Raw genomic sequence first — 26570 nt, 5'->3', positions numbered from 1 at the left:
TACATATTTAGATTTACGTAAGTACAATAATAAACACATATGTTAATAACATATGTGTAATATGTTATAACATATTATAAGTACCTATAGATTAAGTTACACATTTTTGCATCATAAAGTTACAACGAACTGACTGTTGCTACCAGTGTAATATCGTTTATAGCAACCTGTTCGTTATAACAGATAGAACCGCTTACAGAGAACACTGGCTACAACGTACAAAAACCACCAGTCCCTTGAACTTCGTTATAAACGGCTTTGACTGTATTTTAAATGTAGGTTCTTGGGCTCAAAATATTAAGATTCAACCCAAATCACTTAAATAAAATGTGGCGCCATTGTATAATTAGACTCCTTTCTTAAACAATGGTGGCGCCTTACTGAATTACAGGTTGTTTTATTTAAAAATTTAAAAACTATTTGTACCCAGTACTTTAAAACAATTTTTAACAATTATTAAATTATGATAAACAAAAGTTTCTGACTACTACCAGAGAGGTACGATGGGGGAAGTGAATGGTTGACCCTTCCCAAATTCTACGCCAGTGGCGGAATTGCTATTTTAGTGCAATTTGTATCTTCTCCAATTCTTTCTATTCAAATAATATACTCTTCATTCGTAACGATTAAGTTATTAGTTTTCGAGATATTTGAAGTTAATAAAGAAACGGTACAGTTATTTTGATTAATGTATTATGCCCCTTTGTTTTTAACTTCAAATATATCTAAAACTAATGATTTTATCGTTACATATGAATAATATATTATTTACATAGAAAGTATTGGAGAATCTAAAAATTATGCTAAAATAGCTTTCCGTCAGTGGCGTAGAATTTGTGAAGGGTCAACCATTCACTTTCCCATGTCACACGCCTATGGTAGTAGCCACAAACGATTATTTAGCATAAGCATAATTTAGTAGGGTGTACGGTACCTACACTTTCTGCCAAGTATGATCTCTCTCTTCAATCCTGGCCTGAGGGAGTGTAGTGGTTGACGTGATTTCGTATATTGTCCGTCTCCAAAGATCTCTGTCTCTGGTCATTTCTTTTAACTCATGCATAGGTCTTTTGCATATTCCTGTAATCTGATCGATCCATCTTGTTGGGGATCTTCCTCGTGATCTTCGGCCTTCCACCTTTCCTTGTATAATGAGTCTTTCCATGTTTTCTGCGTTTGCTCTCATTACATGTACTAAGTATTTTAATTGTTGGAGATGGACTTTACTGGAGAGTCGTTGGCTTACTTTTAGCTCTCTTAAAATTTGATTATTTGTCCTATGGTCGGTCCAAGGAATTCGTAGCATTCGTCTCCAACAGAACGTTTCAGTGGCGTCTATCTTTCTTATGCCAAGTATGATACGGATATGTCAAATAGTTTTAACTATTCCCACTCAGCCGGGATTCGGACTCACGACCTTTGGGTCCAATGGACTCTTGCCACTGAGCCACGGAGGGGTTAAAAAAATTATCCATACACACTTCTAAACAAGGCAACAAATCATATCATGAGACCATGTTTAGTGCAAATTTTAAATGGTATTCAACAGGACTGATAATTTACTATATTTTAAAAAACCTTTGGTGAGGTTACAATATTAGTTAAATTCATTAATATAAATAACAGGGACTAAGGGGAAAGCGCAAAATGTCGCCTGTCAAAATTTTCAATGTGTTTTAAATGTATTCATTTTTGCGAATCCTGAGAAAACTAATAAATATTTTTGAAAAATTTAAACGCAGAATGAAAGATTACATTATTACTGAGGGCCGAAAGTCCCTGAAAACTTCTATATTGTTTGTTTTAATAAGTTACAGGAGTGAAAATAAAAGAGAAATTTAGTGTGCAGAGAAATTGCAAATATCTCATTCAAAAGAAACTTTTTATTTATTTTAAGGGACTTTCGGCCCTCGATAATAACCTAATCTTTTATTTTGTGTCTAAATTTTTCAATAATATTAGTTTGCTCAGGATTCAAAAAAATGAATACCTATATTTAAAACACATTGAACATTTTGACAGGCGACATTTTGCGCTCCCTTTAAGATAATTAATTTCTCAGTGGTAAACAATAATTTGACAAATTTGACCGTAACTTATGTGAGATTCATTATTTTTCATACTGAAGCATGAGGCAAATATTTGTGAACAGAAACCCGCGCAAACAATCGGCAACAATACCTATTTTTCAGTTGTGACGCAAATGCATTTTTTGTTTATATTGTTTTTAAAGTTTATACCGCAAACTCATTAAATATTTTTGTGTCTGTAGTTAAAAGAACTAACTTGTTATAATTCATTTTTCAGGTCTCTGTCTTTGGTTTCAAAAACGATCGTCAACGAAACAAACATGGCCAGGTATTTATCAATAATTTTTTAAAGCTAATAATTGTAATATTTTTCAAATTGTAATTAAAGTCTTAGTTAAATACTTTAAAGATTAAATTAAAAAGACAGAAAGCATAATACGTTGTCAAATAAAAAGAGATGAAACTTGTCGAGGTGGGAAATTTTCAATAGAAACGTATAAATTTACGTTACATATATTGATAGTTTCTCACCTTTAGACGTATGGGAGGAGTTTGGCAAACGTTTCTATTCATAATTTCCCACCTTTACTTACTAGTTTCGTCTCTTTTTATTTCACAACGCCTTATGTTTCCATCTTTTGCGTTATTTTGCCGGTCATTAGCGCACTCATCACTATATCTTTAACGAGTTGTTCTGAAGCTATTTCCTTGTGGCATTTTTATGATTAACTATTTAGATGGGGAATAAGCCACAATTAAATTGAAAAAATTATTTTATTAATGTTTCGAAGCCCAAATCGGGTTTCATTGTCAAAATACAAAATACTATTAAAATCAACAAAAATGTTGTTGCTAAGTAAAAAAATTCTTCTATTAATTTGTTTAATCTGACTCATTTATATTGGCAATTCAGACGTATATTATACATTTTAAAGTAGAAGACTTTAAAATGATATCGCCAATATTTATGAGTTGCATTCCTGGGACGACTTTACTAAAAGATAGTTTATTCGATTACATGAAATCAATCCAAAATCAAGAATATACGTCACAAAAAAATCATAGCATGTGATCTGTCTTTAAAAAGACAATCAAATGCAACGATGACAGTAAAATTCTCGCGTTAGAGATTCCGTAGTAAATCACGAGGGAAAACCAGGAAAAAACCTCGTGATACTATCCCTACATCGTAAGTATTTGGTCTTACATTTAATTTACTTTCAAAAATCTAATACCAAATTCTGACTTTAATATGTTTAAATTATAAATAATATTAATAATACATAGATATACAATAAGTAATACTAAAATATGTACTAACTCGATATGTTATTGACTTACTAATCGTGGTATTTTCTTTCTATTGACTTCCTCTTTCAGTATGGGTAACCACATCCTACTGCATTCTACCGAGGAATTTGCGACACAATTGGTTTCATTTAGCATAATTAGAGCCGCTTCTTTGATTTTTCTCTTTTTGCTATCTGATTCTTTCAGGAATTCATTCAAAAACATTCACAAGAAATAATATGAGCAAAATATCAATACCATATATAAAAGGACTATCCGAGAAACTTAAAACAATTGGAAATAAATTCAACATTTCAACAACATTCAAAACAACAAACACATTGAGATCTATTCTATCTAAAACTAAACCTAACAATGAACAAGAAAGAACAAAGAATTGCATTTATAAAAGACCTTGTGAATGCGAACAGTTTTATTTAGGTGAAACATCAAGACCATTAAACGTTAGAATAAGTGAACATCAGTCTTATATTAAAAAATAGAGAATTTTATAGATATCAAATATGTCAACACGCATGGGATAATGAACATAGAGTTCAGTGGAGAGATTCAAGTATAGTCCTGAAAGAATCAGATAGTAAAAAGAGAAAAATCAAAGAAGCAGCTCTAATTATGCTAAATGAAACCAATTGTGTCGCAAATTCCTCGGTAGAATGCAGTAGGATGTGGTTACCCATACTGAAAGAGGAAGTCAATAGAAAGAAAATACCACGATTAGTAAGTCAATAACATATCGAGTTAGTACAAATTTTATATTTTAGTATTAGGTACTTATTGTATATCTGTGTATTATTAATATTATTTATAATTTAAACATATTAAAGTCAGAATTTGGTATTAGTTTTTTGAAAGTAAATTAAATGTAAGACCAAATACTTACGATGTCGGGATAGTATCACGAGGTTTTTTCCTGCTTTTCCCTCGTGATTTACTATGGAATCTCTAACGCGAGAATTTTACTGTCATCGTTGCATTTGATTGTCTTTTTAAAGACAGATCACATGCTATGATCTTTTTGTGACGGATATTCTTGATTTTGGATTGATTTCATGTAATCGAATGAACTATCTTTTAGTAAAGTCGTCCCAGGAACGCAACTCATAAATATTGGCAATATCATTTTAAAGTCTTCTACTTTAAAATGTATAATATACGTCTGAATTGCCAATATAAATGAGTCAGATTAAATAAATTATTAGAAGAATTTTTTTACTTAGCAACACCATGTTTGTTTATTTTAGTAGTATTTTGTATTTTGACAACGAAACCCGATTTGGGCTTCGAAACGTTAATACAATTATTTTTTTCAATTTAATTGTGGCTTATTTCCCATCTAAATAGTTAATCATCTTTAACGAGAGTATAAGCAAATGATATAAAATGGATAATTTTGAATTATTTTATGTTCTAATATTTTTAAGGGAAATGGGACAATATGGTTGGAGGTGGTTTATCTGTAGGACATGGTATTTTGGAGACTGCACATAAAGAGGCAATGGAAGAGGCCTCTGTACCGGTAGAATTGTTAAAGAATTTAATTAGTGCTGGCTGTGTTTCGTAAGTTCATTTTTAATTAACATTAAGTAACAGTATCTAGTGTATAAAATCTTTATTATAATTAAAAACTTTTTTCTACCAGATATCGCTAGGACGTCCATACCATTTTGTTCGTTGCAATCCGTGACGGCACAAGTAGTATTATTCTAGTTCAATCAGAGAGAAGAGCTTATCGGTCTCCTGATGAGTGGCTAAGAAGCTACGAAACCGGTAGAGATTATTGCTGTACTCTCTGATTGAACTAGAAATGTAAGGCGTGAGGTTTCGTGTTGCAACGAAATTGTAAATGTTTATTCATTTTTATCTTTGACATATGTACTTTAGACGGGCATTGTACATTTTATTAAATTTTCCAGGTTTTTCTTCGAATCAGACCGTGGTCTTTTCCCGAATACGGAGTTCATCTTCGATTTAGAGTTACCAGTAGACTTTGTGCCAGTAAATGCAGATGGAGAAGTAGAGACTTTCGAACTACTGACAGCCAATCAGTGCCTGGAAAAAATCCTAACTGCCGATTTCAAAACGACCAGCGCGCCAGTAGCTTTGGATTTTCTCATTAGACATGGAATAGTCACGCCGGAAAATGGTAAGATAATACATATATACAAAAAGAAGCGTAAGCTAGAATTGTTTAGTATAAAAAAAAACAATAAAATACTTTGTAAAAGGTATATATTTAAAATCCCTAAAGGGCTACATCACATAACTAGTTTTCGATTGGTTGACCAATCGTCATCAATGCTTACCTAAAATGAATATAACCTGGTAAAATAATGCAAAGATTTTGAAATTTTGACTACTATTAAGAAAAGTTGTAGGTTATACTCACGTGAAATTTACATGCTAACGACCAAGATATAGTTTTACAAAACTATGTGGGTCAAAGCACTTTACAAGTGATCCGTCAAGGAAACATCGGTTAAAATGCTAACTTAATCATGGATGTTAGAAATATTTCATTAATACGCCCCAGGTAACATCTGAGCTATGGTTTGACATTGACATATATTATCATAGACAGGGTGTCATTCAGTGCGAAGTGACGACACCATCTTTTTTATTTGGCTTAGTGATGTTTCACTCTTACGCATATTAAAGTTGCGACAGCAGTCCTCCCCTTCCTAGCCTATACTCACACTTAATGTCATCTTAGCTTCTCGATACAATGTGCTAGAAAGAGATACCGCAAACCAGTCCAAGAGATCTTGTCGTCATGGAACGCGGAAGGTAGGCTCACTCTATACGCTGTGAGCTCGTAGGTAGAGGGGATAATTAAAAATTCGCGAGCGCCAGTAGTGACAAGTTTGTAAACCTTTACTGGAAATTTGCTTTTTGACGTTCTGCATTAAGAGTTGCATAGTATAGCTTTTAAATGTCTCACGAAAGTTGTTGTATTAAAGAGTGTCGAAATACTGGTTACAGTAGTAACTGTGTATTCTACAACTTTCCTGTCGCTAAGCATAAAGGTGATTCAACGACAAAAATGGATTGATGCAATTAGAAAAAGTAAGTAAACACAATTTTAATTTTAAAACGGTAGAAAAATTTGAGCTAAAGGATCAGTTAGCACACTCTCGAATTTTGACGGTTTCAATTTTACAATCCAATCCTGAAACAAAATTTGAATGCGTGAAGATAACGACCAATCACAGCAAACGTAGGATGCCGTTAACTGTCATTCATAAGTTAATATTTAAGAAGTATTATACTATAATTATATTAAATTATTATACTTTTTTGCAGAATAAATTTTTTCTAATATTAGTTGTCAACATAAACGTCAAAACGATAAGCAAAATCTTAAAAATAATCATAATGAATAATAAATTCTGTACTTACTGCTATTAATTATCGATTACAATCCAATTACTTCTTTACGTTGTAAATATTACACGATAAGAGTTAAATAATAAGTTTGAAACAACTATTATTTGCTTTTCTACTGTCCTCTTTAAAATTCCGGCCGAAATAGGAACACTAGTCAACCGTTAGATGGCGATAGCAGCCATACGAGCGAAACTCACAGAGTATAGGCAACACTTTTTTCTTTCCAGAAAATTTCCGGTAAAAGTTATACTACTAATCCTGTAGGTAGATGGCGATACCAGCGAAGCTCGGAGCGGATATTAATATATACCTCTATGGGTTTGACTTGTTCACATAGTGACAGTATGGCAGCAAGTGACAATGAAATAGATGGAGACTCCTGAACGATGACATGACAGAAGTGACAGTTCCACAGGAAGTTGAAAAATTAACCTATCATATTTAAAGACTAAGATGTAAAGCTATTTAAAATAAGAAATTATGTAACAAGACTCACTCCATTGTGAAAATAATTATTTAAAATACAATAAACTAGATGTTGTAGTTAAAAATGTATTCACGTATATTGTCAGTGGAGGTGGTTAGGCAAACCACATTACACAAATGTTTCTATTCGAAAACTAAAGTCAGTAAACAAATCTTGTTGTCGAAAGACCTAAGAATTAAAAAGCAATTTTGTGTTGATTTAAAGTTATCGAATTTATTTAACTTATTGGTGGCTGTTGGAATTTGTGTAAGTTTAAAAAGAGGTCACAATGGGGGTGACTGGGGTGTAAAAAAGTCTTAAATAATCTAGGGGGATGTATCATTAAGAAAGCTCAAACTTGGGCGACTAATTCCTAAAGCCCCCGCAGGCTGCCCGGATCCCTAGGTTTTCACCGTCATAAGCTGAAGATGACAGTAGGGGAGGGGGAGGAGGGGATGGGTATGAAATGTCTATGAGGAAATTAATGAGAATGGAACATGAACGGGACCCAGTCCAGTTTAGTATGATTTGATCAGGCTCTTAAGGTATGATTTCGTTGCGACAGCAAGCGTTCGCGGTCCGCCGTCACGCACTGCTGCAATGCTTTCCTAATTTAAACCAGGTTCGCCTGGAATACGCAGCGGTCAGCAATTAAAAATGACGCAAAATTTGTCCATGTGCCTGATAAACTTTTAATTAATGTGGTATATGTACTGACTTCGCTCTGCCGAGACACAACTGTCTAGTGACGTTGGTAATTTCTTTTTCGGGAAACTAGGTTGCTAGACGTGGCTAGAAATTACTACACAACCAAACATACCCACTCGCAGCCAATATTATTAATAGTAAACAGACATAAATAACATAAACCTTACGTCAATCAATAATTTTATTCATTAACACCATTATAACGTATTGATAACAAATGAGAACATTATTTATTGTACAAAATAAAAATATTTTGTAGAAATAAATTCCACAAAATTTTATAGGTTTAGAATACACTCCCACTATTTCCAATAATTCTTCTTTTTTTAGTGAAAGATTAAGTTGATTTCAGTAGTTAATAGTGTGAGGTAGGAATTTTTGTGCTGTATGTTTCCTATTTCGAATGTGTCAAAGTGAATCTCGGCAAAGCGAATTCAGTATACGTGAATTTCCACTTTTGTAGAATCACGAATTCAATCACAATTCATACAATCACGAATAAATTGAAATTTTTTCACTATTTGTGGATAGTTTCTTCAAATCCACATAAATGAGGTTTAGTTAAAAATCAAATTATTCTTTATTGAGTTTGAGATTTGAGTTTGAGATATTGAGAAAAAGCTTCGGAACTTGTATCATCGACATTAAGATAAGTGTCAATAAGTATGCTTCTTGGTTTCTCAATTTGTACAATTCCTGGATTGGTTCCCGTGTGCAGAACAACCGCCGAATATCATCATCTTTATATTCTATCAAAGCAAGTGCTGTTAACGTTTGTGGCTTCATTAAAAAACACTTTTCACTTCACAACTTACAAACGACTACTAAAACACCAGCGTAAGACTATTTAAGCAAAACATATAACCGTAACGTTAAAATAACAAAAAGTTAGAGATGTTAATTACAATAATAAAATAACTAAATAATCTTTGCTGTTTCATGTCTACCCAAGAAGTTTTCGTATTTTATCATCGTTTAACCAAAGAATACTCCATCCAATAAGAAGCGAAAGTACCTGTCGGCTCCTTTGATATTCAGGGGACAGAAATATCCGTCAGAGAATGCTAGGGGTAATACTTCACACCACACTGAGAAAAGTAATGAAGAATTCGTTCAAAACAGTAGGAAATTTGAGTTACACTGAGAAACAAAGTAATAATTAAAACTATAGTGTTTTTAAGTTGATCTATTTAATATGAATTGTATTTTTTTATGTATAATTTAATATAACCCATATATCAATTTTGTACTGATAAGTAAAAAGGTTTTAAGTTAAAAATATCGATTTTGACTAAGTTTTGTAAACTTATATAAACGTGATGGATTTTTAATGCTTAGTTGAATTTAATAGTTAATTTCAAAATAGAGATTAAAATTTCTATCGATTTCTATTACATTTTTTCGTACTAAAAAACTTGTCAAAATAGATATTTTTGACCCAAGACCTTTTAACTTAGTACAGAATTATACTTTCAAATTTTCTATTAACTTTGTCTTATGTTGATAACTTTTTTGCTTCCTTTTGAGAAATTTCTTTGAATGTCTCTTGACCTCCAACACCACCATATTCTCGCTGCACGAGGAAACTCTGCGGCTGAGGCTAGAATGACTTTATTCACCTTCGATTTCTTTCTGTGTATCTGAGGTTTCTGGAAACTCTGGTTGTACTGTACCAAATTCAACTTGCCTGGATATATAACAATTATTCCATCACATCTAGCATCTAATACCTGGGAATTAATCTATCAGCTGACAACAATATCGAAGAAGAGGTAAAAGAACAAATCATTAAAGCCAATAGAACGGCCCGATGCTTAAATGACACAATTTGGAAAAACAAACACGTAAGAGTGCAAACAAAGACCCCAATAAGTCAGTTATTAGGCCGTTATGACTTATACGGCCGAAACAAGACCAGATACAAGCAAAGCACACAGACATCTGGAGACCAACGAAATGAAGATCTTAAGAAGGATTGCTGGAAAAGGACTACAGGACAGGGTAAGAAGTGAGGAAATCAGAAGCATATATGTGGGGTAGACAATATAAATACCTGGGTAAAGAACAGAAAAGAAGAGTGGACTCAACATATAAGCAGGATGTTTTAATCAAGGATAGTAAGAATAGCCAGGGACAGGTCACTGTTAGGCAGAAGAAGTATAGGACGCCCAAGGAAAAGCTGTAATGACAATTTAGGGACAGAATATGAAATGCACCGTTGAAGAAAAACAGGCAGTACTGCCTATATGAAACAAAGAAGATATCAGATCTAGCATCTAGCCACCTTAATCTGTTTCTTATTTTGTTTCCAATAGAATATACACACCTAATTTTATCGTATATACTGATTCCTAACATTATCTTTTTTAGTTATTCGCTAGTTCTAGTTATTAATAACTGCGGGTTTAATACGGAACTTAACCTAACCCTAATGAAGCTCTGCTTTCACACAAAATTTTCCAGTTTCAGCTGCATATTAGCTGCTCTCTAATTGTTACCGTCTGACACATCTCTTATGCCACTCTCACATATGCAGCTGACACTCCGTTCCTACTTCGTACCAATAGGTTTCTGGTAACTTTGCTATATGCCTTCTCAAGATTAATAAACACTATGTACAAGTCTTTCTCTTCCACTCGTAAGTGTTTCCCTCAGCTGACATAAAATAAAAATTGATGTTGTGGACCTGCCTTGCATAAATTCAAAATGACTTTTATTTCTAGAACCGTACACACTAAAGTTTGTTAGATTTCAAATGTATTACGATGACGAAAACTTATTTTGAATAGGGTGCTAAGACAAATACTTAATGATCTGAACAAAATTAAGCAAATGTTTGTTAACTGGAAATAAAATAATACTATTGCAAATTACATAAAACACTAACAAAATAGCTATGTTTAAATTGTTTTTATTCTTTATTAAAAATCTGGGAATAAATAATTTTAATAGATAGGTACGTAGATATATGAAATCACATAAATGTTTGAAAATGAATCACATAATGTTTAAAAGGAACTTCTCTCATTGCCCTACGATCGTTTACCTGCTACGATTTCTCGGTACTGAAAAGAGAATTATTTGTTCACGATCTAGTGGGGCATCCCAGTACGACTACGAACTACGAACCACACAAGAAAATCCACCTTTGCGTGTAGCCATCACAATGAGAGTTTATTTTAACAATAGATATATTTAACAGTATTATCCTTTTTTCTACAATAAGAAAAGAGTAAACAACACAATAATAATTATACAAATACATTCACATTATTTGTTAGGTTCAACAAACAGTTGTTAGGGGTTAGGTTGAGAAATAAGAAATAATACATGAAACATGGCGGATCGTACATGCGCAAAGAAATTTGGATCCTGAAATAGTCGATGCTTTCGCTTCTTGTTGGATGGAGTATTCTTTGGTTTAACACTATACTGTATTAGATGGAAAGATACATATAATGGAAAGGAAGCTTATCAAAGAAAGTGCATCAAAATTACCTTCAATCTCTTTGAATTATGGCTTAACCTTTCGCGTAAAGGTGGTAACCTTTCTAGTCTGAGGTGGATTATTCCTCTTTCTCTATGTACTGATCAAGATCTTGTTCTCGGTGAGATGAGGTGTCATATTCATACCATCGACACATCTGTTTTGGAATAAAAGGTAATGAGACTATCAAGGAAACTGATCGTATCCCTCGTAAAACAAACTGCGTATCGAGCAAGCCTATAATATTCTTTAGGTATGGTTAAAGGGACGATAAGGCATACTATAATAGATGTAGACATGGCCGCCGAATAATTTCAAGATGTTGTCAGATCGGTGTTCGAAGACAATTAATTGTCCGAAGATAGTAAGGATTTACAACAGGAAAGTACCCTGTTGGAATGACAACCTTGCAAATAAAAGTACAGAAGTCAGACGAAAATGTAATTTTCCCAAAAGAGGAGGGAGTGAGGCGATTATCGCAAAGGTATGACTGAATATAATTAGGAACTGAGAAGGGCAAAAAGATAATCGTGAATTAGACGAGGAGATATAATAGACTGCTGAAATGTCAAGGATGAATAAAGTTCTCCCAAATGACACTGAGATAAGTATTTTCTCAACCCAAAAAAAGTCTGACGAATACACTAAGAATACAACTGAGTATTTGAAGTCATTAAAACGCGCATTGGCATGTGAACGGTCTCAAGTAAAATGTATCTAGTTGTAATCGCTCGTTATCAAAACTCGCGTTAAGCGCTTGTCATGAGAACGGGGCCTTAAGGGACCTTTATTTTTTATTTCGATTCTGGGCCCAGAGCACGCCAAATAGAATTCTATTTTGCTGACGTCACAAAATAGAATTTCATAATGGGGGAATCGACGGTTGCTAGGCAACGTGACGTCACTAAAATAGAATTCTATTTGGCGTGCTCCCGCACCAGGAATAAAAACACTAAGTGTATCCATCTTCTGTTAGTACACTAAATTTATCACGTTATTTTTTATTGTTATACAAAAAAATATTGAAATAATAAAAAAATATTTCTAAATGAGCTAACCTTGTCATACTTTTGTTACAGATAACGACTACCTGAAGGTTGTAGAACTTCTCCATGTGCCACTTCAGTCTATCTACAGTACATACTTAAGATCTATGCACATTAAAGAAAATGGTACTTCCGTTCACCATTCCAATATAGTGTAAAACAATTTAGGCAGTTTTCTTAGACTTTTGTAATTTTGCTGTTGACTACAAGAAGTTTAGACTATCAAGAAGAAAACGTTTGGATATTCTTTTCATATACATTGGTAACATAAAAATATTGCATAATTTTGTTGTATGGACGTTTAAAATAATTTGCGAAATTATTCAGTACAAGAATCTACAATGACTTTGCTAAATTACTATTCAACCAACACTTTAATCGCTTCTAACTTAAAATGAACATTTTGATTTGTAATTTTATTTTTATTTGCACCAAAATATTTTTGTAGGATTGGATTGTGGATGATATGGCGGAGGTTTTAAAGAACCAGGTTCATTTTTCGAAAATACTTTGTCAAAATATTGAATATACACGCGTTTGTCCCGTCTGACAATTTCATGCAGTTGCGGTTTAAACATTGTTACAAACCGTATAGTTTTCTCCGTCAACTAATGTATTTATCATGTTCACTTTTGTATAATTATTAATGGGTGCTCTATTAGTTTGTCGTCATCATCAATGGCGTTATAATTCTTCGTGAGTCTTTGCCACGATTACAATTGCCTTCCATGTTTGTCGGCCCTGTGCCACTATTTCCCATTGCACAGACTGCATCTTTCCAGCTTTTTCTAGGCCATCCTACAAACCTTCTTCCATCTGATATTTCGCAAAATACATTGTTTATTATAAGGCGGTTTGCGTTATTGCGTATCACATCTCCTGTCCATCTTGGTCTATTGGTCTTTACATTATCTCACTATATTTTCCTTTCCGAAGTGAGACTCTAACTCATTGTTGTGTCTGCGCCTCCATTCGTTTGTCATATTATCTCTGCAAAGGCCATAGTATATCACTTAAGGATTTTACATTCCCACACCAGCAATTTATTTACTTCTCTTTTTGTTAGCGTCCATGTTTCGCTTCCATACGCGATTGCTGGTCGTTTTATGAACTTATATATCTGGATTTTTCCACCACGTGAGAGTAGTTTTGACTTCATTAGAAGTTGCATTGGAAATAAAGATATGTTTCCCGCCATTTTTCGCGTTTCAACTTCTCGTTCTATTTTGTTGTCATTGGCGATTGTTGCTCCTAAATATGTGAATTCTTTAACCACTTCGAATTTATCATCGGTTGTAGTAATATTTTGCCTTATTCGCCGTCGTTCTTGTTTTGAAATGACTATGTATTTTGTTTTGTCTTCATTTATTTTTAGACCTATATTTAGTGCTGCTCTTCAAAGCTCGAAAAAATATCCCTAACTGCTAATGTCGACTGTGCTACTGCATGTACGTCATTGGCAAAGGCGAGTGCAGTTTTTGCTCTATTAGTTTGTACATTTTGTAATTGTCTAAATTCATGTTATGATACTCTCTCAGTTTGGAACCGGATCTAAAAAACAAAAGGGCATTGGGTATGAAACTCCTCAGTGGCGTAACCAGGGGGGCTATATTCCCCCATTGGGATGTACTTTGAGCTCTATACGCTTAACATCATTACTATTCCATACCCCCCTCCTAGAGACCCTCCAGTTATTGTAACCCCTCTTTTAGATGATCCTAGTTACGCCTTTGAAACTCCTGTTACCTCCTACGATAACCAACCTATTCTCTTTTTAAATATTCGTGAACAATCCCTTGTCACTAGCGTCTGTCCAAATGTTCGAAATACATAGTGTATTTTGCTTGCACCCATTTCATCAACATATTTAATTCGACTGGCTAAATGACCAAATGTCCCAGCCAAAAATAGGCATATTATACAATCGGTTTAACTTAACGAATGTTAAGAATGTTCTGTTATTCTATCTCTTTGCACTTTTTGTTCAGCTATTGTCCCTTTGTTACCTGTATATGTGTTTCTCAATTTCCCCTTTTTAGACTTGAAGATGCCTGGCAATTTTTGTTTTTTTCGTGGTGTCTTTCTTCCATCAATTTCAAGAAATTGTCATCCAGCTCTTCCTTTTTATGGAATTTTGTCTGCCTATTTTGACTTGGTTCTAAAAGTATTTCTTTGAAACTTTTTCGTGTGCTCTCGATATCTCTTTCTGTTCCTCTTGTGGCTTCATGTGCATTCTGCTTGTCTTCTCATCTCCAGCTGCTCGTCTACACACTCCCTATACTATTCTATTTGTTCATCCGTTGCCTTAGTCCTTGTTATTTTGTCTTTGGTCCTGCTGTTTTAGATTTTCTTTAGTTTTATTCTCAATGTTACTTCTTCTTCACGTGCCATATCAGAATTATCCGACGTTGGCGATCACCATTGCGAAGGCTTCTCGATCTTCTGCAATACGGTATATTTGTCTTGCATTTGATATCTGAGTCCATTTACGAATGTTTTTTAACCAAGAAACTTGTTTTCTTCCTACACCTCTACAGCCCTCTATTTTGCCTTTAAGGATCCTACACCTCTACAGCCCTCTATTTTATATCGACTTCACCTCACTAGATGTCCCAGATAAGACATTTTTCGATGTTTAATAGTCTTTAGCAGTTCTCTATCTTTGTTGACCTTCCTTAGTACTTCTTCATTAGTTTTTCTTGCTGTCCAGGGTATCTTCAGCATCCGTCTATGAATCCACATTTCCAATGCTTCAATTCTGTTCATGATCGATACTTTTAGCGTCCACACTTCTGCACTATACAAAAGTACGGACCAAACATAGCACTTGACCATTCTTTGTCTTAGTTCTAAACTGAGATGATTATTGCAAAGAAATGACTTCATTTTCATAAAAGTAGTTTTAGTCAGTGCTATTCTACGTTTTATTTCTATGTCTGGATCTAGTTGGTCCGTTATCACAGTTCCCAAATATGTCATTTTGTGAACTTTTCCAACTTGGACTCCGTTTAATTGAAGCTTTGCATCGGAATGTGGGTCACGACTAAGGCTACGGCTCCACGGGCGGGAAATTGACGCTAGCAGTAGCAGTAAAATGAACTTAAGGTTCCGCGGAACGGAATAGGGATAGCCGAACTGTACCGACTACAGGACTTGTGCGTAGTCGGTTCAGTTCGGCTATTCCCATTCCGTTCCGCGGAACCTTAAGTTAATTTTACTGCTACTGCTAGCGTCAATTTCCCGCCCGTGGAGCCGTAGCCTAAACACTAAAAATTTGGTTTTGGTTGAGTTTATTTTAATGCCCATTTCCTCTTCTACTTTTGAATACGATCAAGCAGAATTTGGAGACCTTCAATATTATCTGACAGAATTACTGTATCGTCTGCATATATTATCACATTAAGTAGTTCTCCGTTGATTTTTATTCCATATGGCTGTCTCTCAAGTGCCTTTTTAAATAACTGGTCCGAGTAAACATTAAAGAATGTTGGTGACAAAATGCAACCTTGTCTGACTCCTTGTTGTATGGAGATATCATCGGTGTAGTTATCTCCAATTTTGACCGTAGCAGTTTGATTCCGGTACAAATTTTTAATGACACGAATATCTTTGTCATCTATTCCGATATTTTTCAGTATTTGCATTAATTTTACATGCTGTACTTTATCGAATGCCTTTTCAAAATCCACGAAACATGCAAATACATATTTTCTTTGATCACGGCATTTTTGTAATAGGATGTTAAGCGCAAAAAGTGCCTCCCTGGTACCCATAGCATTTCTAAAACCAAATTGGGTATCTTCGAGATCTTCTTCGCATTTGCGTCTAATTCTGTTGTGAAGTATTCTTAGGAAAATCTTAAGAGTGTGGCTCATTAGGCTAATTTATCGATATTCTGAGCATTTTCTCGCATTGTGTTTTTTAGGTATTGCGACAAAGATGAATTTGAGCCAATCTGTGGAAATCACTCCGGTGTTATATATTGAATTAAAAAGTCTTACTACTACTTTTATGTTATCATCCTCTATTAGTTTCAGCAACTCAGTTGGTGTATCATCTGGACCACAAGCTTTTCTAATTTTAGCACTATTTATAGCGTGTTCTACTTCGCATTTCATAATTTCTGGGCCGTCAGTACAGTTTTGGTAGAATTCGGCAATATTATTCCTGTCATCTTCAAACAACTCTGATATATACAGTTGCCATTCTTTTCTTATTTCGTGCTCATTTACAATAATTTTGTTATTATTGCCAACGAGCACAGAGGGAACTCGTTTTTTAAATATGTTACTTATTTCCTTTAGTTTTTTGTGCACATTAAATAAGTCATGTCTAGATATCACATCCTCCATTTCGTCGCACCTTTCTCTCATCCATTTTTCTTTGGCTAATTTGATCTCCTTTTTTATTCTTCTCTGCAGGTGTCTATATCCTGTTCCATTAGATTTGATCAGTCGTCGTTGTTCCATCAATTTCAAGATGTCGTCTGTCATCCAGTTATTTTTCTTGATTAAGTTTTTTCTGTAATCATTGTTTGTGGAGATTTCGTTAACTTGATTGTTTAATTCACTCCATAGTTCTTTTGGATTTTCTAGTTGTTCTCCGATGTTTTTTATTCTATTGTTAAATTCTTTTTTAATGTTATGTTTTATGTTTATATCGTCAAAGTTAAGTACATTGGTTTTTGGTTTTTGTCGCTGAATTCGTTTTAACCTTAGTTTAATATCTGCTACAAGTGGTTGATTTTCAGATCTAATATCTGCCCCAGGAAATGTAGTGACTTTTTTGACGGCATTTCGGAAACGCTCATTTACAAGTATATAGTCTATTTGATTTCTTGAAGACTCAGGGTTACTGCCATCATCAAATGGGGCTTTCTAAGTGTATAGTCGTCGCTTGGGTAGTTGATACCAGGTGTTTGCAATGATCATATCGTTTTCTTTACAAAATTCATACAATCTCTGTCCTCGATCGTTAGGTTGTCCAAGGCCATAAAATGGCAATATCTAAACATTTTTCTATATATAATAAATTGTAAAATAGGTAAAACATTCCGTTGACAAATGTACAGCAATATATATCAGTAAAATTTAAAAAATTAAGAGTAAAGTATGCAATATTTTTGTCTGTGGATGTATATTTGAAGTGTAGAATCTATCTTTGACGCTCAATTGTAAAATATTTACTCAATTTTGTTACGTAAGATATGTTATTATCAAGATCTAATGTTAATACTTATTACTTATTTAAATAGTGGTACAACTACACTTTTGTTAATTCTCAGGTACAAACTGAAAATTTTCATATCAACCTTGTATCAGGAAAATGTTCTAACAAATGTTCAACGAGAAAAATATTGTGCGTTCATAACTGAACCAGAATAGTTGGAATATCAATTGAAAAATTGTTCATAATACTGGCTTAAAAAAGTATCCATATGATATCGTTGAACGGGAAATAAAGCTAAAATAAATTATGTATTTTTTTTATATAATGTAAGTTCTGTAATTATGTGAGTTTTCTGCCACTTAACTCGACACCATTTTTACCGTGGCGTTTTGCCCTGCATTTTATTTTCTAATTTTTTCTCCTTATATCTATTTATCACAGATAACATCATATGCATCTCTTCCATGTGTCGATAAATATTATGTCACTTAAAACAATAAGATATCCTTGTAGTCTTCTTCTTCTTCTTTAAGTACCGTGCCCAAATTTTTAGGCGTGGGTAGCTTCCATAACAATTTGCCGAAATCGTTCTCGATCTTGTGCGGCATGTAACAATTGATCTGCTGATAAGCCAGTCCATTGACGAAGGTTTCGGAGCCATGAATATTTCTTTCGACCAATTCCTCTTTTTCCGTCGATCTTTCCATTGAGTATTAACTGCAGCATCCTGTATCTGCTACCTCTCATTATATGCCCCAGATATTGAAGTTTTCTCTTTTTTATCATCTTCATTAAGTCACCTTGGCCTTGACCTACTCTGTTTAAGACTTCTCTGTTTGAAATGCGTTGAACCCAAGATATTCTGAGCATTCTACGATACGACCACATCTCAAAGGCTTCTAATTCGTTCACCATGTTAACCTTCATGATCCAGGTTTCACATCCATATAGTAATACAGGATACACATAACATTTTAGGAACTTGATTCTTAGTTGTAAGTTCAGCTGAGAGTTGCTCAGAATAGATCTAAGTTTCATAAATGCTCCTCTTGCAATTTCTATACTAGTTTTAATTTCTTCATCCGGATTTAGTGTCTCGTTTATCTAACATCCTAGGTATTTAAAATGGTTAACTTTTGGTTATTGATTCATCATTGACAATTAGTTGCATAGGGCCGACGTCTTGTTTACTAACCACAAGTAACTTTGTCTTTGTTGCATTTATGTTAAGTCCGTTATTGGAGCATTCTCTAGTGACTCGTTCTATAAGGAATTCAAGATCTTCGATATTTTCAGCCATGATCGCGGTGTCGTCTGCGTATCTGATGTTGTTAATAGTTTCTGCCCGATTCGAACTCCACATTATCCTTCCAAGGCTTCATTAAAAATTATTTCTGAGTATACGTTAAACAAAGTTGAGGATAACACACAACCCTGTCTGACACCTCTTTGAATGCAAATTTTGTCTGTTTCTTCTCCGTCTACCAAAATAGAAGCTTCTTGATTCCAATATTGATGTTGTAAAAGTCTCAGATCTTTATCATCTATTCCAATCATTTCTAGATATTCAAACAACCTATCATGTTGAACTCTATCAAACGCCTTCTCAAAATCTATAAAGCAGACGTTAATTGGTTTCTGTACTTCCCATGATCGTTGAAGTAATGTTAATATTGAGAACAAAGCTTCCCTTGTTCCCAATCCTTCTCTGAAACCGAAGTCATCCAATCCTTTTTCTTTATTGGGTCTTTTTCTGGTTTCAAAACTTCGTTTGCTATGGTGACCATGGCGGAATTCATGATATCTAGATTTTGACCGATATTTTCTTGTTCAGATCTTTCTAACTGTTTTTTAATCTCACGATTTATCTTATTTTCGACCTCATCTGCTATTACGGCATTTCTTAGGAGTCGACTATTAGGTTTCTTCTGCGTTGTGGGGGCTTTTATTCTTTTTAGTTTTAGTTTGAATCCAGCACAGAGCAGATTATGGTTAGTTGCTGCGTCTGCACTTGGGTATGTTTTTGCAGATGTAATACTGTTTCTAAACCTTCTATTAATGATAATGTAGTCAATTTCATTTTTGACTATCTTTCCCTCTTGATCAGCTGGAGATTTTCAGGTATATAGTCGTCTTTTAGGTTGCTGAAACAAAGTACTTGCTATAATGCATTTCTCTTCTTGGCAGGACTGTATTATCTTTGCCCTCTTTCCTTCCTTTCTCCAAGTCCATACTTTCCGGTTATATCTTGTGTGATTTCGGCACCAACTTTTGAGTTGAAGTAGTCTGTTGATCCTTGTAGTTTGTTAGACCTTAATGAAGTTATCGTTTTCTCGTACCGTATCAGAATTATCCGACGTTGGCGATCACCATTGCGAAGGCTTCTCGATCTTCTGAAATGTTTCTCGATCTTCTGAAACTTTCTAAAAATAGAATATTTCATAACAATAGTCATAGACAAAGGGGTGCATAGGGTGGTCATTATGGTTACGTAGATTTTCAAACATAAAATTTGGCTCTATTATACACAATGATTTTAAAGTTCATAGTTGACTACAATGTTTACGTGTCTATATGAATAAATGATGACATACCAGTAGCTTATTTACATTTTTAAAATTTATATCATTCCTCGTTAGATGGCCTGATGGGAGTACTATGTTTCATGTAGTAACATTAGAATTTGGCGAGTTATATGATAACGAACATTACCTTTGTTTAAATTCAATCACATAGATACAAATACCGATACAGGGTTAAAAAGGTTTAAAGGACATTTTCGTGTATCCTGCAGTGATTTTTATTTTTGGTAGTCACAGTTCAATGTTGTAGCTGAAGGTAGACATTGGTGGATCTAATCCATCAATTTACTCGATTTTTATGTTGTTTGTTATTTTGTTCAACAATATATTAAAGCAATCAACTAAACTGATTTCAAAATTATTTAAAATTTCTTCATTGTTATATTAAAATAGAGAGTGAGGATATTTAAGTTGTACAACTATTAAAATAAAACTTAAAGTTTGTTATTTAGAATATTATATATAGCATAGCCTATGAACATCGCTCGAATACCAAATGTAGATTCTGGACTTCTAAGTGAATTAAAAAATAGGGGCTTTTTAACGAAAAGAGTGTCCCGACTCATTTTTTTCTATTCGTATTGTAGAATGTTACAATGATATAACTAAGCCTTACTGTTTTTAATTGTTTTTGTATAAACAAAACCCCTATTTTAGCAAAAATTTACATGAATTTTGAGAGCTTACACCTTTTGTAAATGGTAATTATTTTTATTTATTTGAATAGAGTTTTTATATCGATTTAGCTGTCTTAGACTAGAATTTAATATATACCCCAGAGTATTATTTTATTTTTGTTTAACGTACTGTTTGAGTTTTAATGGTATAATTGTGATATTTTTTCTTTAGTGATGTTGATTGTAATAAAGACGAAATACATTTATAAAAACTACAATAAACTCTTCCAATATTTTTTAAATATTTATTGTAGACATGTAGATTATTTTTTTCATTTATGGACCAATAGTTACTAAATGGCGATGGTGAATGACCAATGGGATCCTCAACAAGAAATAAAGTGCTGTACCTTGTAACGGTACGAAGATCATTGATATATCACCCCTTATTTTTTTTGTGTTAAGACCGTATTTATAGTACGCCCCTAGTATTATCGGTTTACCCTGTATGCTGAATCCGTTTCAGGAATTGTACCGTGTATTGTGTGGAATTAGATCATCTGATTTTTTTTCGTTCTCACAGTATTGAATCGATCTTGTGTTTCTCGTGAATCGATAAATTTTTATTTATTCGAGTGTTTACGTTATTTTAAAACCGCAAAAAGGAATCAAAGTCGTAAATTCTTCAATGATATATTTTTCGTTTACCGTTCCAGTAGAGCATTTGTTTGTCTTCGGCGAGTTATCAAAAGAATTTAATGTTTTTTAGACTGAATTCTGTCCAAAGGTTTTTCAAGTAGTTTTGAGTCGACAATCGTTGATAGAGCTTACTTGAAATTTTTGATGAGAACCGAAAGAAACTGCTTGCGGACAGTGAGTGTTTTCTTATTGTTTAAGAAGAAGATTTACGACTTTTAGTGGGATGTTCTTAGGAACATTGGTTTCTTTTTATTGGATAAACTATCTGATGATTGCTAGAATGGGAGTGTACATTTCTGCGTTTGGTTTAGGAAGATTGGAGTTTGGGGAGATCGAGAAGTAAAGTTACGTAGGAGCCGTCATTAACTCAAGTTGTAGCTCGGGCAGAGACCGCTTATAGCGGTTTCTGAAGACTTGAGTTGAAATTTTAGTTTGAGTTTTTTAAGTGAAGTTATTGTGCAATTTTATTGCAGAAGTCTTTGTGTTGGAGTTAAAGTGTTTGTTCCAGTATGGTCTAAGCAAGCCGCAGGCCACCGCGTTCCAGTGTTTTTAGGCGAACGCGATATCTTATACCAATATCAGTATAATAAATTTTTCTTACATGCAAGCAGGAGTTAGAAGTTTTCTTTTGGTGTTACTAGTCTCAACATCATAGTTAAATCATGAAGTTTGCTTATATATTTCATTTTGATCTCGTTTAATAAACTAGAAAACAATTTTTTTTATATATTTGTTCGAGTTGTGCTTATTTGTTTAAAAAAAATTTGATGCTGAATTTTTCTATAAAATTTTTCTATGAACTATGGGAGTAACCTGATGTACTGTTATTGTAACAATTCATTTGTAAAGTGACATTTGGTGAAGTGAATAAATGTGCCTTGGATTTAAAACCAACCAAGAAGATTCAGGTCTAATAAACAAGGTATTTTTTTATGTTAAAACTTTTCATTTTCTTTTTGATAAAAATGATCTCTTATTGTAACACCGCAAGAGATCACAGATTTAATTTCTTTTTGTTTCAATAAATAATGTTTGATTTGCAAAATACAATTTTATTATTTCTCTTTTCCTTCTCTCTTGTATCGTAAGTACAACAAAGATTTGGCTGAGTAAAGACATAGATAAGGTAAGTCACGCCGTATTTGCTTTCATTTAATAAAGTATTTTGTATATCGACTATGTTTTTCGTTTAATTTTTGATTTAGCTATCTTTTCTTTTAAGTTTCTATTTTTGTATATATTTTTTGGTTCCCATAAGGTAACCAGTGGCGCCCAATATTTTATTTCTTTTTATTTGACATTCTTATCTTGATTTTTCTATTTTTTATTTCTGAGCTAATAAGAGCATTTTAATAATATCTTGTTAAGAACCTTCCCATATCTCTTCCGATTCTGAGCAACCGTGGACTTGTTCTCCAAATTGTGTAACACGTCACATTCTTCAGGGCCGTGCGGTGCTATGATGCGGTGAGGCAGCCGCATCAGACGGCATCACAAGGGGGCGGCATAATCAGTAAAATGTAATATAACAATGGATAATTCAACATTATTGCAGAGAAGTTTTGAAAAGAATTATACTTTTGGCCTCACAATGTTTAGCTTTTCGTGGAACAACTGATCATTTGTTTCAACCTAATAACGGATACTTTTTTAAGTTAGTACAATTGCTCTCTGAGTTTGATCCAGTAATGGAAGAACATATCATGAGTTCAAAGAGAGTCTGATACATGGTTTGTGACTTATTTAAGCAAGAGTAGGCAAGATGAATTGATAAGTTTAATGGGTAATATTATTTTAAACAAAATTGTAGAAATAGCAAAAATTGCCAAATATTTTTCGATAATCGCCGATTGTACCCCAGACGTACGTCATATTGAACAGCTCGAATTGACGAGTTGTTGTCGATTTTAATTCTTGTCAGAACAAAATATAATATCGTAGAATTTTTTATTGTTTTTTTAAGCTAGTGATTCAACCAGTGAAGGTTTAACAGAACTTATTTTGACAAATTGGGAAAAGTTTGGTCTTGAGTTAAAACGGCTTAGAGAACAAATCTATGATAACGGGACCGATATGAAAGGAACAAGAAAGGGTGTGCAAAATAGAATACCTACTTGAAAAATATCCGAGATCGCTTTACGTGCCCTGCGCATGCCACTCTTTAAAATTAGTCATAAATGACGAAGCGTCTTCGCCTACAGAAACAACAACCTTTTTTTGTAATATACAAGAACTGTACACGTTTTTTCTGGTTGTAGAAAGCATTGGAAAGTTCTTAAAATAACATGTTTCACAACTAACTCTAAAACCGTTGAGTACTACTAGATGGTCAAGTCGAATAGATGCATTGAAATCTTTGGGATTTCAATTTTGTGAAATATAATGCCTCATTCGAAACAATAGAAGACATCAACACAGATCCAGAAACTAAAGTCAAAGCACTAGGATTAGCAAAAAATATTAAAAATCATAAATTTATATGCGGCGTAGTTCTTTGGCATGATATTGTATTTCATACAAATTCAGTCTCGAAGATGTTGTAACAAGTAACTATAAATTTGTAAAATTGTGTAAAAATGTTGTCAAAAAATATAGAAAAAATGAAAAGTTACAGAAAATCTGGCTAAGACCAAATGAAAATTATTGTTAATGAAATTGCACAAAATCTTGATATATGATCCGAATTTCCAGCTGAAAATGAAATTGGAGCAAGGAGAAAAAATCGTCAATTTGATTACGAAAAATCTGTGGATGAGTTACAGGAAGATATATTTAAAATAAATAATGTTTCATCTATATTTTACACATTGTCATTAATTTTTTGATTGCTTCATTTCCGCTTCTAGAAACTCATAATAAAAATTTTTAATTTTTATATGATATTTTTAATAGAGAAAAACAGATGATAAAACACTAGAAACATATTGTACGAATCTTCATTCAATACTTTCAATAGAAACAAAATAAGAACCGGATATAGAGTCAAATGATCTTCTAGAAAAATTGCGTGATATACCTCAAATGATACCATATTCCATGAAACCTTCTATTTAAGGTTTTGAGATTTTGAACTGTTTGTGCCAAAATAACCAAATTTCTTTATACCCAAATATAGTTGTACCACTAAGAATTTTATTAACACTTCCTGTCTCGGTAGGTAGCTAGTGGGTAAAGAAGTTTTTCAAAATTAAAAATGATTAAAAACTATGTACTAAAATCCATATGACAAACAAAACTAAAAAAATATAGCACCCATTTCAATAGAGTCCTCACCAGCTGCTACTTTAATCAATCTGATTGACGAGTTTGCCAAACTTAAAGTCATGACTACGTAAGTAAGCCATAAAGTAAGAAGGGCAAAATTGTAATTTTTGTAAACGTTATTTAATGTTAATACATATTTCATTTAATATAAAGTATGTTTTGTTTTTAAAATAAAAGTTGTCCTTCAGTTTGTGTAGGTTCATTTAATAAAAATAAAATAAATTAAATACTTAAGTTTTAATAATACTTAAGGGGCGGCATTTCGAAGACTTGCATCATATTAAAAAGGTGTACCGCACGGCTCTGACATCCTTATATGACATATCAACATCTTGTCAAATTCTATTTTCCATTCATGTTTCACAATGTTTTCATTGACGCTACAACCTAACAAGCAAAACAAGCTTTTATTAAATTTAAACCGCTACTTTGTAATCCGTTACAGCATGGTTAAGTGCTATATTATATGGTCCATATTGTTACACGGCATGGAGACATGGACGTTGAAAATATCTTTCATAAGTTGGAGGCCTTCGAAATGTGGATCTTGCGAAGAATTTTCCGCATATCATGGACAGATAGGATGAGAAACTAGGAAGTCTTAGTCTTAAGAAGAGCAAATACTGAGAGAGAATTGCTCAAATTGATCACGAAAAATTGGCTACCTGGGCCATATCCTGAGAGGGGGAAATACGCAATTCCTCTACTAATCATCCAAGGAAAGATTGGGGACAGGAGAGGAGTAGGTCGCAAAAAAAGTCGTGGCTGCGAAATATAAAGAACTGAACAGGCATAAATAACACTGGCGAATTTTTAATGCCACAAGAGACAGACGTCTGATTCAAAATATTTATTTATAAATACATGTACACAATGTTATGTTTCAATTAGTTTCCACATATACAGGGTGTCCAGAAACTCTACCGACAAACGAAGACAGGAGATTCCTCAGATAATTTTAAGCCAATTTAACCCAATTCACCTAGTCCGAAAATGCTTCCTAAGGGAGCTAGAGCTCTTTGAAGATGGCGTCATGTAATTAGTTTTTCTTAAATACCTCCAGAACGCTTCTATTCAGAAAAGCGAAAATTTGTATACGTGCTTACTTTCCAGTAGTGAATCGATTCCATCTATTGCGAATTTCTAGTACCGGCCATAGGCGTCCATTTTGGGTAGGGCAACGATTATTTTATCGCATAACTTTTTTGTCTTCAACTTTTAAGAATTTTTGATACTGGATTATTAAATTGTGAGGTATTCTAGTACTAAAAGGTACTCTTACTTTAAGTCGGTAGGACACACCGTTTTCTAGAAAAATCGAATTGAAAGTTTTTAGTTTTGAGAATTTGAAAAAAAAAATTGAAAAAAATTAAAAAACAAACGATGTATTTTACCAACTTAAAGCAAGAGTAACTTTTAGTACTCGAATATCTCATAATTGAATAATCTAGTGTCAAAAATACTTAAAAATTAATTAAGCTGTACTCCAGCTAATCCTACTACAACTTCTGCTGCCCTAATACATGTTTGCTATAACTTTGTTATAAAGGGCCTTTTAAGTGGCAAGTGGTGGCTCCTGTGGGCAGATGTGATTGTTGTAAGATGTCTTTTAGCTGCAGCTAACAAATAAGGTCACTTAGCGTACGGCTCCACGGGCGAGAAATTGACGCTAGCAGTAGCAGTAAAATGAACTTAAGGTTCCGCGGAACGGAATAGGAATAGCCGAACTGTACCGACTACAGGACTTGTGCGTAGTCGGTTCAGTTCGGCTATTCCCATTCTTCACAACTGATTTACCCTGGAATGA

The 26570-nt window shown here is 33.6% G+C and overlaps 1 protein-coding gene across 1 annotated transcript in view; it reads left to right on the top strand.

Moving 5' to 3' along the window:
• LOC114334650 (uncharacterized) overlaps positions 1 to 14995 on the top strand; it is a 95701-nt gene extending 80706 nt beyond the window's left edge. The window contains exons 5-8 of the mRNA XM_028284739.2: positions 2308 to 2358; positions 4763 to 4898; positions 5255 to 5484; positions 12466 to 14995. Coding sequence (XP_028140540.1) covers positions 2308 to 2358; positions 4763 to 4898; positions 5255 to 5484; positions 12466 to 12590 — 542 coding nt within the window. The 3' untranslated portion in view covers positions 12591 to 14995. The remainder of the gene's footprint in view (positions 1 to 2307; positions 2359 to 4762; positions 4899 to 5254; positions 5485 to 12465) is intronic.
• Positions 14996 to 26570: the final 11575 nt, after the last annotated feature.

Source organism: Diabrotica virgifera, chromosome 7, assembly GCF_917563875.1.
Source record: "Diabrotica virgifera virgifera chromosome 7, PGI_DIABVI_V3a".
NCBI lineage: Eukaryota > Metazoa > Arthropoda > Insecta > Coleoptera > Chrysomelidae > Diabrotica > Diabrotica virgifera.
The sequence above is the reverse complement of the archived record's forward strand: the minus strand, read 5'-3'. Positions and strand labels throughout refer to the sequence as shown.